This window comes from Varanus komodoensis, unplaced genomic scaffold, assembly GCF_004798865.1.
Source record: "Varanus komodoensis strain SLA01 unplaced genomic scaffold, ASM479886v1 scaffold205, whole genome shotgun sequence".
NCBI lineage: Eukaryota > Metazoa > Chordata > Lepidosauria > Squamata > Varanidae > Varanus > Varanus komodoensis.
Window position 1 is genome coordinate 47916 of NW_025335579.1, and position 13720 is coordinate 61635.

Genomic DNA, 13720 nt, shown 5'->3' on the forward strand with positions numbered 1-13720 from the left:
CCTTGGCATGGGCAAGCATCGTGGTTCTGATCCTGCATCACTGCCCTGTTTCAGTTTGGATAGAGTGAGAAACTAAAGCTAAACCTGTTTTTGATTCTGTTACACATGACCATTAGGCACACACTTCTGCTGGTGTCTGAGAGAGGAGCGGAGGTGGTCTTATCCTCCGTCAAAGCTGAAGAAGCCACTTTGGGGGCCCTTTCATGCACCACGAAAAGACACGCAAACACACAACATGCAGCCTTGTACATGTCAAGCCAGAAGTAGATTCTGTTCCATTCTATGGGAGTTATTCCCAAGCAAAGCACTGCAGACCCATGCAGGGACTAAGTCCCACTGAACTTCAGAGCATGTCTGAATAGATGCATAATGGGTCCAGAGAGGAATGTGGGCCCAAGTTGCAGATATCAGATTTTTAGTTAGTGCTTCGGAGACATTTGAATTCTACACATTAATTTCAAAAAAATGCTTCCAGGACATCAGCTATGATTTGCCTCATGTAAATCTGATACAAGAACATTTGCTCTGTATGGTGCAAAGCAGTGAATGAAGACTCCCCCTGCTCTTCCCCATTCCTCTCCACTCTTCCTCTTCCCACCCTTCCTGCCTTCTTCACATGTCTCACACCTCCCCCTCCTCTCCCCCAGTCCAGCCCACGGTCCATCTCCCCCACCAAGGATGACCCCCTCTTCCCCTGCACCCTGCTGCTCTGCACCGCCACCAGTTTCTACCCCTGGGAGATTGAGGTCCACTGGCTGAAGAATGGGCAACGGGCGACTGAGGGGGTCTTCTACGGGGAGGAGCTGCACAACGGGGACTGGATGTACCAGACCCAGGTGATGCTGGAGGACACCCCCCAGCACGGAGATGTCTATGCCTGCCAGGTGGAGCACGCCAGCTTGGAGACGCCCATCATTGTGCAGTAGGGTATGGCCCACCTCCCTTCTTACCTCTGTGGGGGGAACTGGTGAGTTTGTGGGTGGATTGGGGGAAGGAAAGGAGGGGCCTAAGGTGGGCAGGAGGAAGAGTGGCCTCTTAGGAGGGAGCAGAGGAGATCTGTGGGTGGCTGAAAGTCTCCCCTCAGGAAGAGATGTTGACAGCCCCACCTCACCCCATTTTGTTCAGCTTGGAGCTGCGTCCAGCCCCACACTTGTCTCCTCACAATACTTCAATCTGGAACTGCCCTGCCCGGGAGGGACAGAAATATGAACCATGTGGACCTTGCAGACTGAGCCAGTGCCTGGAGACCAGCTGTGGGGTGGGAGGACCCCCTCCTACATGTAGCGCATGGAATGGGCTCCCTGTCAATCTATGGGAGTGAGAGGCCAAGTCTGGCCCTGATCTGGCTCTCATGCGAGTCTCCCCTCCTCTCTCCCCAGAGCTTACAAGTTTGCCAGGGGGTCATGGGGGCCCTGCTGGGCACAATCTTTGTGGCTGTGGGGCTCTCCTTCTACCTGAGGAGCAGGAAAGGTAAGGGGGGCACTGGAGGGCACCTGAGAAGCTGTGGTGGGGGGAAGCTCCAGGGAAAGAGATGCATTTCCAGCCACCTCAGAGATGCTACTGGGTTTCAGTTTGATCCCTTTCTATGGAAGTGGGGGGACTCTTAACTCAAAAAACTGGGCCTTCCCCAAAGCTAAGGCAGGCCATGCATGGATCCTGCACAGGGTCCTGGAGGCATCAAGAGACACGGGACAGGGGTCCCCAGCTTCACTGCCCTCCTGTCTACCCAAAGACCAGGAGGCCTCTGTGAGGGGCTTGGCTAGGAATTCCCCCTCCAAATCAGTGGCCGTCTCCGTTCAGCAGCTTTCCTGGGAAGGCAGTTTGTATTTTGCAAAAATGGGGGATTTGGGCTTAGCCATGGAAAGCCTTTGGCAGCTTTTGCTTTGAGGAGCTGATCTGGGTCTGGGAGTGGGGTGTTGCATTGGTCCTCAGGAATCAGCCCTTCCCTTAATGCATTGAACTCTCTCTCTTTCTCTCTCTCCCTCTCTCTCTCTCTCTCTCTCTCTCTCTCTCTCTCTCCAGCATCTCCCATCCAGCAAACTGCAGGTACGGCCTCTCCCCGCCTCCTCCCCATTTGCTGCTCCCCATTTCTGTCCTGCCTTTCCACAGATGCTTGTTCAGAGTGTGGTATGCATGTCTGGGGGGTGGGGGTGGGGTGTCTTGGGGCACTTTTTGCACATTTGCACAGACATGTCTGGCTTCAGTGGGGGTGTTGCTGTCAGGGGGCGAGGGTGGGAAAGAGGCTTGAGGGAATCTTTTGATTTGGGGGAATTTTTTGCAATGCTCAGACACTGATGAGAAGCTCAGCAGGACTTTGCCCCGGCAGGGACTGGCCTGCTCCAACCTTCTGGCTTTTGCTCTGCTCCTGTCAAACCCTCCAAATTGATCCCTCAATGCACAGGCTGAGAGCTGCAGAGACCCTTTCTGGGCCTCCCTTTGCGGTCTCTTTGTGGACAAGGAGGCTTTGGGGGGCAGCAGAAGATCCCCGGGTGGGGCTTGAGTGGGCAGCTTCCCCTCTCCTCTGGCTGCATTCACAGCCACCCTGGAGGGCCATAGTCTCAGGAAACCTTTAGGGGCTGCAAGGGGAGAAGTGGCTGGGGGCAAAACCCCCAAACAAGTCAGCAGCCCCCAACCTCTTTCCTTCCCGCAGTTTCCGAGCATGGATTTTCCTTCTCCTATTTTTATTTCCCACTGCAATTTCCCTGTCTGCTTCCCCACCCCTTCCCTGCAGCACTCATCGGCTAGTCCTCCAGGGCTCAGGCAGAAAAGAAGATACTCCAATACTTCCTTCTGGAGCTCAGCTTTTCTATTCAGTCCTTGGGAGATGCGAAAGGGCTGGAAAGCTGCAGATTGACACCAGGAGAACCACTGAACTGCTCCTGCAAAGACCAATAGGCATTTTCTGTCTGCTTTTGCTTGGGTGGGTGAGGGTTGGGGCAGGACTTATCCTGCCAGGCGCTGAGAACACGCTTGCCCATCCTCTCCCCTGGATTTTGGCTCAAGAGCCAGACTGTGTGGCTTGGTTGGAACTCATCCTGTGGAGTCCCAGGTTTCCGAATAAGGGCTGAGAGAGGCCACATTCCCTTCCTCACCCTCAGGACCCCACAGATGCCCCCTGACGGGGCAGTGCTGACAGTCGCTCCTGGCCAGGTTCTGCTTTTCTCAGAGCTGCTGCAATTCTGGGGCTTGGAGTTCTGAAAGCTTCGCTCACACTTGCAGGCTGACTTTGCTCAAAATCAACAGAAGGCTAATAAATTTTGATCTTGCTGAATGGTGAAAAATCAGAAAATGTTGTTTGATAACATGAAGGTGGGAAGTTGTCAGCGATGGGGGCCTGGAAGTGGGGTCTCTCTCTCCCTCTTCCAATATTCTGCAGTTTCTGGTACCCCCCTCCCCCAACAAGGGCAGATCAAGCCCTACCCTTCACACCACCTCACCACAGGCCCTACAGCTGCCCCCCAAGCGCAGGACTGACCCCCATTCCTGTCCAAAGGCCTGGCAAGAACAAAAGAAGTGCCACTGTGGATCTGGCCCATGGTCCACCCAGTCCATCCCCCCATGCAAATGGCGGCCAACCAGCTGCCCGCAGGACCCTCCAGCATGATGGGGGCCAGATCTCCTCCAGGAAAGGACTCTTCTAGAAGAAATTATCTACAAATTCTACAGACTTAAGAGCCTGGACTGAAACTTGAGATTAATACACAAATGGTCAAGGAACACCTGCTTTTTTTGCATCCAAATCAAGAAAGCCCAAATATATGAATATAATTTTTTTCTTCAAAACTGGCAGGAAAACTCTCAGAGGCACTGTCTGTTATCTTTGAGAAACCATGGAGGACAATGGAGAAGGGCTAATGTTGTCCCCAGCTTCAGGAAGGGAGAAAGAACAACCTGGGAATAACAGACTAGATGGCCTGGGAGACCCCTTCTGACTGACTCACTTTGTTTCTGTGTTTCTATGTTGCCATCTCCCCATTCTGCACACCAAAGGTGCTAGCCTCAGTCTGGTCCAGGGATTCCCCTCCTCTTCCCCATCCCTCTCCGCTCTTCCTCATCTATCCCCACTCGCACTCCTCGCATCTCTCACACTTCCCCTCCTCTCACCCCAGTCCAGCCCACGGTCACCATCTCCCCCACCAAGGATGACCCCCTCTCCCCCCGCACCCTGCTGCTCTGCACCGCGGCCAGTTTCTACCCCTGGGAGATCGAGGTCCGCTGGCTGAAGAATGGGTGACGGAGGGGGTCTTCTATGGGGAGGACCTGCACAGACCCAGGTGATGCTGGAGGACACCCCCCAGCGCGGAGACGTCTACACCTGCCAGGTGGAGCACGCCAGCCTGCAGACGCCCATCACCGTGCAGTGGGGTAGGGCCCTCCCCCTCCTTCCCTCTGTGGGGGCACTCCTGGGAAATGGGTGAGTTTGTGGGTGCATTTGGGGGAAGGAAAGGAGGGGCCTAACGTGAGCAGGGGGAAGGGTGGCCTCTTAGGAGGGAGTAGCAGGGATCGGTGGATGCAGGTCTCCCCCCAGGAATAGATGTTGGCAGCTCCACTTCCCCCCTTTTTGTTCCATCTGGAGCTGCGTCCAACCCCACACTTGCCTCCGCAGGATATTCCAGTCTGAGACTGCCCTGCCTGGGAGGGATGGAAGCATAAACTCAGCCATGTGGACCTCACAGACAGGGCCGATCCCTGAAACATCAGCTGTGGGGCTGGAAGGTCTCCCTCCCCACTTGTAGCACATGGAATGCCCCCCCCCCCACCAAATCCTGGGGTTGAGAGGCCAAGCCTGGCCCTGATCCAGCTCTCACATGAGTCTCCTCTCCTCTCTCTTCAGAGCCATGGACCTCCGTGTCTGTCAGGAGCAAAGTGTGGACGGGGGTCATGGGGGCCCTGCTGGGTGTGGTCTTTGTGGCCATGGGGCTCTCCCTCTACCTGAGGAGCAAGAAAGGTAAGGGGGCAATGACTGGCAGGGAGATGCATTTCCAGCCCTCCCAGGGGTGCTGCTGGGATTCCACCAGAGGGGTTCAGTTGGACAATTCACCCTTAAAACAGGTGGAAGGCTCCATTCGGCTGTTAGGGAGGTGCTTTGTATCATGCAAAAATGATGGAATTTGGCTGTGAAAAGCCACAGGAGGGTTTCATGTGCTGAGTGGCAGTTTGGAGTCAGGGAGGGGGACGTCTGGGTAGCTTTGACCATCAGGCAATAGCCCCTCCCTGCAGGGCCTCATCTCTCTCTCTCTCTCTCTCACTAGCGACTCCCATGCAGCAGCCTGCAGGTACAGTCTCTCCCCACCTCCTCCCCAATTCCTAGTCCTGCCTTTCCAAAGATGCCTGTCCAAAGGAGCTGACAATGCCTGGAACTCACCGCTGGAAGGCCACGTCCGAAGGGGCAGGAGCAGGCCTTCCCGCCTCTGCAGCAAAGCCTGCCAGCTTCTCATCACGCTTCAGCTTGTGCATGGGAAAGTGAGGGGGCTGAATACAAAAGTCCCCAGAGCAAATCAGCCTCTTGGACCCTCTTCCTTCCTGCATGGCTTCCAAAGACAGATCTTCCAATTTATTAATGCAGTTTCTTAAAATTAAAATTCTCTCTCTCTTCCCTTGCAGCACTCCTTGGCTTACCCTCTGGGTTGTTGTTGTTGCTAGTCGCGAAGTTGCGTCCGACCCATCGTGACCCCATGGACCACACTCCTCCAGGCCTTCCTGTCCTCAACCATCCCCAGAGTCCACTTAAGCTCAAGCCAACTGTTTCAGTGACTCAATTTAGCCACCTCCTCCTCTGCCGTCCCCTTCTCCTTCTGCCCTCAATTGTTCCCAGCATCAGGCTCTTCTTCAGGGAGTCCTTTCTTCTCATTAGGTGGCCAAAATATTTGAGTTTGATCTTCAGTATCTGGCCTTCTAAAGAGCAGTCAGAGTTGTTCTCCTCTAGGACTGTCCGGTTTGATCGCCTTGCAATCCAAGTGACTGCCAGTGTAAAACAACCATTTTCTGCACTTCCTAATGAAGCTCATACTTTCACGTCTTTCCTTTGGAGATACAAAGCTGAAGAGACAGAAAACCAATTGTAAAGCCAAAAGGAATCATAGCTGAACCGGTGAAGAACTGCCGGCTTTCCCTTCTTTCCATTTGCCTGCATTATTGCAGCTGGGTTAGGGACTCATCCTGCCAGGTGCTGAGAACATGCTTATTCTTCCTTTCCTTCCTGAATTGCTGATCATGAGCTGAAACAAGGCCAAAACCCCCTCCCCACTGGCAGGACCACACAGAGGCCCCCCCACCCCACTGCCCCACTCAGCTGTGAGAGTCGCTCCCGGGTAGGCCACCCCCATTATGCACAGTGCTGCTGTGTCTGTTGCTTGGTGCTTCGCAAGCATCTTTCAGACTGTACACTGACGCATTCTGAGCTGATGGACTGCTAATTAACTGCGCTTTTGCCAATTAATTACTTTAATGCTGAGAATTCGTTCAGTACCATCACAAGTGAATGATTCCTTGGTTGGAGAGAGGCTGCAGTTCTGGGAGCATGGAGCACGCTGGGTCTCCGTCCCCAGCAGCCTCTCTCTTAAGATGGCATTTAAATATAAAATGAGAACAGTAACACTGTTATGCCAAGAATAAAATAATAACTGGAATGGAATGCCCTTTTCCGAGGTTATTTTCAATACAAACTAAAGGTTGCTGCTGGGGTCTGGAAGCTCTGAGGAGGGAATTCAGCTGTGGGCCAGATCTCACCAGTAGGCTGCACTGCCTTGTGGGCCAGGCTCTTTCCTTCTGGGTGCATTTGAACCCTCAGGCCAGTCTTACTGACTTGTATCAACTTCAGAGAGCCTTTGGGCAGAGCCCCGGCCCAGCTGTCCATGGGAGGAGGCAGGAGCAGCCTTGAAAAGTTTAGCTCGCATCTTGCCTGCATTTTATAATTGAAATATTTCCTGGCATTCTTTCAGAGTAAAAATCCAAGATGATGCTGTGGCTAAACTGAAATCCAACGAGTTTATTGGTTTTGGAGACCCAAGGATCCGCTTCTAGACTGGTGTCATTCATCTTGAACTTTCGGGGTATCATTTGGAGAGGAAGGGGTGTCTCTCCATTTTGCAATGTCTTTCCTGTGGGTGCAGCTGCTGGTGCCCCCTTTAGGGAAAGCTCCCTTTTATTTTGCCCCCCTTTCTCCTCCCCCTCCCCAAGATGCCTGAGCTGAACGTTTCCTTCTGAGTCAAGATGAGTCTGAGCACAAACGTGGATTGTGCGTCACATCAACGGCCCTGTGCTGGGACAGCCGTGGAGAGGCAGGGAGGAGAGGGAGACCTGCAGGTGGGGGGCTTCTTCTGTCATCTTGTCCCCTCCGGACATGAAGCTGCAGCTGGCAGGGCTCCTGGACACACACAGCCCATTCTCTGAGTCTCCTTCTTGAGAACTGTCAGGTCAGTCCGGGGGTCAAGGCCGTGTGCTTAGCGCATGTCCAAAGCTCCAAGTCAGGCAAGAGTTGAAAAGACCGTCCGGTAAACAGGCCGGGAGTCTCACTTCCCGCAGGCTTCAACCAAGTTCGAGAACACAGGTAACGAGGCTTGTACAGTGGTACCTCAGCTCACAAATGCCTCAGTTCATGACCAAATCGAGTCGCGAACAAAAATTTCAAAACATTTGCATCAGTTCGCGATCTCTGCATTGGGTGAGAGCATGATTGCAGACATGTTGTCGCACGAACACAATCACGATCATGCCTGTCTTCCCAACACAAGCGCGATCACCATCATGCTCATCTTCTCCTGCCACAAACAAGATCGATATCACACGAGTATCATTTGGACTCTCCTTCCAAACATTAACCTTCCCACCACCTAGGATAGTCTTCTCTACTGTACTGTACTTTGTTCTTTGTTAGTTTCAAATTTTTGTGATTAAAAAGAGTATTTACAGAGCAGATTAACCTCATTTACATTAAACCTTATGGGGAAATTTGACTTGGCTCGTGACTAATTGGGGTTGCGACCAGAGCCATGGAACGGATTAAGTTCGTGAGCCAAGGTACCACTGTAGTTTGCAACCCAAGCGGCTCTGGCTGCACTAATTCATGTCCAGTTGGAACTTAGCTCAGTAGGCTAATTAAGCCACTGTTGTGTCTCATAGAAACCTCCCCTTTCTGAGTGTTTGGATTTCTTCTGGAGCTGAAGCGGTGCACTCCTCCTCTTCTTTTCTATGGGGTGCATCCCCTCTGCCTCTGAGCCCTGCTCTTGGGGAACCCCAGACGCTGCCCCCGAGGGTTCCGGCTCTTCCCCCTCTAAGGGAGGGCAGCAGTCCGCAGCCAGGACCCTGTGGCTGTGCGGCTGCACTCACTACCCTGGCCTTCTTCCGAGGTCCTTGGCTCCCTTGGGGACACCCTCCAGCTGTGCGGGAGCAGCCAGGGGGAGACTGGGCCAGGTGGAGCAAGGCAGGGGTGCATCTGCTGCTGTGGCTGTCCCAGCCACTGGTGGCTGCTCAAGGTCCAGGGCCCTCGAAACTAGAAAGAGGTGAAGCGCACTGGTGGCTGCTCAGGCCAGGGTTGGGGTCACGGCTGCCACAGATGGCTCTTCTGCCACGCTGTTTGGCAACAGGATGGCGCTCAATGTGGATAAGTGCCAGGTCTTGAACTTGGGACACAGGAATGGGTGTCATAAGTACAAGTTACGGGACAAGTGGCTGGAGAGCAGCACTTGTGAAAGGGACCTTGGGGTGGCAGCCGTCTGCAGGCTGAACATGAGTCAGTCGTGTGATGCGGTGGTCAAGAGGGTGAACGCCACCCTTGGTTGCATAGCCAGAAGTGCATAGATTGGGAAAGGCATTACTATCACTCTATGCAACTCTGGTGTGCCCGCAACTGGAGTATTGTGCTCAGTTCTGGGCCCTTCATTACAGGAAGGATATAGCCAGGTTAGAGGCAGTGCAACATAGGACCACAAGGTTGGTGGCCGGCTTGCAGGGGATGGGGTATGAGGCGAGACTGAGGGAACTGGGTCTCTTCAGCCTTTAGAAGAGGAGACTCAGAGGGGATCTGTTGGCGACATACAGGTATGTAAGGGGGTGTCACACAGAGGTGGGAAGAGACCTGTTTTCCCCTGTAGAGGAAGGCAGGACGCCTCCAACGGAGCAAATTAGGATCTACCTTCCACATGCCTAACCACAAGGAGACAGCATCCCTGTCATCAGCTAAGCTTGTTTAATAATGCAGCATCACTTGGAAAAGTGGCGCACACAAAATCCTCCTCTGAGCAAAAGTGGTCTTCACCAAGTCTATTTATCTTGGTAGGGAAATAGAAATGCAGACAAAGAATTTTAAGGCACAAGGGAAACAAAAGCAAAATTCTGCCGGATGGCTGACTGGTAACTTTCAGCAAGTAACAATGGATTCATTAAAGGCACAAAACAGACATTACAGGGTGTCAGAGATTCCCCCTCCCAAACCAAGAAATTTGGGTCCTTGCTCTGGTGACAAGGCAGCTGCCATCAGGGGCCGTTAGCATTTGGTTCGCCTTACGTTAAGATGTGGGCTTCCTATGCATTACCACAGCCTTTCCACCAATGTTCCCTAGTGTTCATAAGGCCTGATTGCACAAGAGCTTTGAACGTCAGTCTCAGAAAGGCGATAGCACTCCTCCTGTTTGAATTCTTGGAGGGGGCATAAGACCGGCACACCATCTGAAGCCATTTCTACGCTCCAAGACATGGGTTTTCCCTCTGCACAGTGACTCCCCTGGTGTCTCTTTAGCTTACAGTCATCATAAAAGCTCTTTCCACATTCCAAGCATGGATAAGTCTTATCTCTTGAATGAATTTTTTGATGTCTCAGGAGATTCCTCCTCTGACTGAAGCACTTCCCACACTCCATACACTGATGTGGCTTTTCTTCTGTGTGGACTCTTTGGTGTGAAGTCAGGCTTGAGCTCTGGCTGAAGCTCTTTCCACAATCTGAACACTGATAGGGTTTCTCCCCTGTGTGGATTCTTTGGTGTATGAGAAGGTGGTGTTTATCATAGAAACTCTTGCTGCATTCCATGCAGTTATAGGATCTCTCTCCCCTGTGCATTCTTTGATGAGAAGCAAGGTTTGCATGCTGCCTAAAGTTCTTTCCACACTCAAGACACCGATACGGTTTCTCTCCTGTGTGGATTCTTTGGTGTATAAGAAGGCGCGATTTATCATAGAAGCTCTTGCTACATTCTGAGCATTTGTAACGTTTCTCAGCCGCGTGGATTCTTTGATGAGACGTAAGGTTGGAGCTCCGATGAAAGCTCTTTCCGCAGACCAGGCATTTGTACGGTTTCTCCCCGGTGTGGATTCCTTCATGGGAAGTAAGCTGTGAACGGCGAATGAAACTCTTGCCACACACCAGACACTTATGGGGCTTATCCCTGGAATGAATTAGCTGATGGATATTAAAGCCAGATTTGTCACAAAAGCTCCTGTTACAGATCGAGCAGTTATAAGGTTTCTCCCCTGTGTGTTTTCTTAGATGGCAAGTGAGGTTTGTGCTCCTGTTGAAGCTCTTTCCACACTCTGAGCACTTATAGGGTTTCTCCCCAGTGTGGATTCTTTGATGTGAGGTGAGGTATGCCAGCTGCCTGAAGCTCTTTCCACACTCCAAGCATTTATAGGGTCTCTCTCCCGTGTGGATGCTCTGATGCGAAGCAAGACTGGAGCCCTGACTGAAGCTCCGCCCACACTCCAAACATTTGTGCTGCTTCTGACTCGTCTGGATTCTCCTATGCACACTAAGGTCTGATTTATGGCTGAAGATTTCCTCACCTACTGGGCAGACATTCCTTTGCTTTTCTTGTGGCTTTTCCTGAAACTGAATTCTGTGGAAGTTATCCCTTGGGTGAAACTGATCCCTTGCATCTTCCGCCTGGTTTCCCTCCTGCTCCTTTGGTCCCTCTTGGTTTTGGAAGAGTTCCTCCATCCCTTGCAACTTGTCCCATTCTGCTAATGCCTCACATGGTCCATCACCACTGTGGTGCTTCCACCCATCACCTGCTGGGAAAAAGGGGAGGAATTCAGTAAGGGCACATGGAGTTTAAAAAAAAAAACCCTCTTCCAATCAGTGATTATTGTTATTATTTTATTGCTATAGTGCCTAAAGCCATAGGTCCTTGGGGGGTTTATCACAGCCCTGCCACAGCGCTATACAAAGTCAGAACTGCAAAGTAAGAATACACTGCATTGCATTTCGGGTACCATCTTTCTGAGGCCAAGCAAAGTGGCTTACAAAACACAAGCAAATAAAAGCATAGCTGAATATTAAAACCAACCTTAAAAACCCAAAGAGTGAAGAATGTTTTTATTTATACATGCATTTATAGGCTGCCTGTAACTTCCGAGGCCTTCCTAGGTGACTTTTACTTCCACACCCCCTTAACAGAGTCACCAAGATCACATACTGAGAGCCAGGGTGGTGTAGTGGTTAAGAGCATACGCCAGGAGATCCAGGTTCTATTCCCCGCTTGGCCCTGGAGCCAACTGGGTGACTCTGGACCAGTCACAGACTCTCAGCACAACCTACCTCACAGGGTAGTTGTGGGATAAAATTGAGAGCAGGAAAATTATAGAAGCTGCTTTGGAAGAAAAGAAGCCAGGATAGAAAGATATAAATGAATGTTCAAACCATGCCAGCAGAGGCTGGCACTGGGGATCCGCTTCTCCTCAGCATGCTAGTTGCTTTTCATCACATACCCCAGACTCGAAATGTGATTCTCACAGGGCCCAATTTAGGCAGCATGCAAACCTTGCGTCCCTTCAAAAGATGCACAGAGCAGAGAAATCCCATAACTGCATGGAATGTAGCCAGAGCTTCTACAATGCAGAAGAGCTTCTGCACCCTCACCCAGTGAGGCCACGGTCCTGGAGTTCTCCAGCATGACTTCCCGGTGCAGCGACTTCTGGGCAGCACAGAGCAGGGCCCACTCCTCATTGGTAAAGTACACTGCCACCTCCTCGAAGGAGACGGGGCCCTGGAAGAGGAAGAAGAAGCATCCCCGTTCAGAGCCAGGCCCTGGAGGGCTGTGCGGGCGGGTTCCCTGTACTTGTGAATCTGGGAAGAGACAGCTGCAGTGGGGTGGGTGTGTTCTGTCCTGCCACAGTCAAAACACAGTTTGCTGGCACTTTGGTGTGCGGTGCCTGGCCCATGTCTGTGCCAGCGATGGGGCATGGGGAGAAGCCGAGCCAAGCCTGGAGGGCTCCGTGTGGGGAGGGAGGTCCTACACCGAGATGCTGACTAGGTTCTCCTTTCGCAGCCCACTCACCGTGGGCTGCCTTCTTTCTGCTCAGCACTCAGGTGCAGCTGTGAACAGGCAACCTCCAGGAAGCCAGTTTGGGCTTGAAAGAGCGAGGGAGAGCTGCTGCCTTGGTGGACCCCACTGCCACTGATGAGGGTGGGCACCACACAGAGGGTGCAGCTCCCAAAAGGGCTCCCCTTCCCTCAGGGGCACCCCAGAACCTGCAAGCCCCTCATGGACAGGGACAGAGGGGCGGCATTGCCAGCAGAAAATGACGCAGTTTAGCTGCACCTTTTATGGTCAAGAACACAAAGACAGGGATGGATCTGCAGTGCTTAAAAAAAAAAAAAAGATGGACATCCAATATCCTTTATACAAATGTAAGTGGGATAGGAGAAACCAGCTTTGGCTGGAAGCACCTGAGCTAAGGAGGTGGCAGTGCTGAAGGCCCCAGAAGCAAGACGGGGCCCTCCTCCACCAGCGCAGCTTCTCTGAAGATCCCTCCCTACCTGAGTTGGCTGCACAGAGACGGATTCGGCTCCACCATACAGAGAAGCTGGTTTAGAGGGACTGGTTGATATCATTTCATTCCCTGCAATGGAGAAGAGGGTGTTACCAAACCAAAAGCACTTTCTTCGCATACGGGGCAGATGGCACAGAAAGACAGTTAACAGAGTCCAGATACGCATGGCAAAAAGTGGTTGGAATGTTCCCAGGGAACTGCTCAGATTGAAGGAATTCGCCCTTACCTGGGGACATGTCGGGAATTCGCTGCTCCTGTGAGATCTTCCCAAGCGGCAGCACCTGGCAGGTTACAGAGAGATGCTTCCCTGAGTCGAAGGATTCAGCTGCTGCCTCCAGAAAGGAGGCTTGCACGGGAAACAGTAGCCAAGAACAAAAAGGTTGCGGGGGGGGGGGCTAGAAATGAGACAACAGAGGGATTTGCCCCCTCACAAGACCTGCAGTCTCCCTTCCCCATCAGAGGGGCTGGAATGGCTCTGGGCCTGGGCTTCCCTCTCGGCCCCACAGCGATCCGCCGGGAGGCACCAGGAATTCGGGGACAATCCCCCCCCTCCCCGTTTCCAGCTGCTGGGGCTGCACTCACCTGTGCCGTGCCCTGCTTCTCCTCGTCCGCCTGGCTCAGCAGGAAGCCCTCGGCCAGGGCCACCGCCTGGGAGCTGCTCTCCGGCCCGCAGCCGCGCACCCAGCTCTGCATCTCGGCGGGCAGCGCGGCCAGGAACTGCGCCAGCACCACCAGGTCCAGCATCTGCGCCTTCGTGTGCCGCTCCGGCCTCAGCCACCGCAGGCACGCTCGGTGCAGCCGGCCGCACACCTGGCGGGGGGCCTCGCGCAGCTCCGCGACCGCCTGCTTGCGCGGCGCCCCGCCGATCTCGGCCGGGACGGCGGCCGGGCCCCGCGCGGCGCCCCGCGCGCCCATCGCAGCACACGAAGGCGCAGATGCTGGACCTGGTGGTGCTGGG

General features: G+C 53.1%; 1 protein-coding gene and 1 pseudogene across 8 annotated transcripts; one reads left to right on the forward strand and one right to left on the reverse strand.

Moving 5' to 3' along the window:
• The first annotated feature begins 616 nt into the window (after nucleotides 1-616).
• Nucleotides 617-13720, forward strand: part of LOC123023283 — a 78843-nt pseudogene continuing 65739 nt past the window's right edge.
• Nucleotides 9171-13511, reverse strand: LOC123023281 (zinc finger protein OZF-like). Of its 8 annotated transcripts, none has more exons than XM_044429768.1 (5): nucleotides 13345-13511; nucleotides 12989-13043; nucleotides 12749-12831; nucleotides 11849-11975; nucleotides 9171-10998 (listed from the first exon to the last, which is right to left on the reverse strand). In XM_044429768.1, exons 1-5 carry the CDS (start codon nucleotides 13504-13506, stop codon nucleotides 9557-9559), a joined length of 1869 nt encoding a protein of 622 aa, XP_044285703.1. In that variant the 5' UTR covers nucleotides 13507-13511; the 3' UTR covers nucleotides 9171-9556. The 8 variants fall into 8 exon arrangements, with proteins under 8 accessions (XP_044285703.1, XP_044285702.1, XP_044285701.1 ...); XM_044429767.1 differs by having other exon boundaries at nucleotides 9171-11001; XM_044429766.1 differs by having other exon boundaries at nucleotides 11750-11975.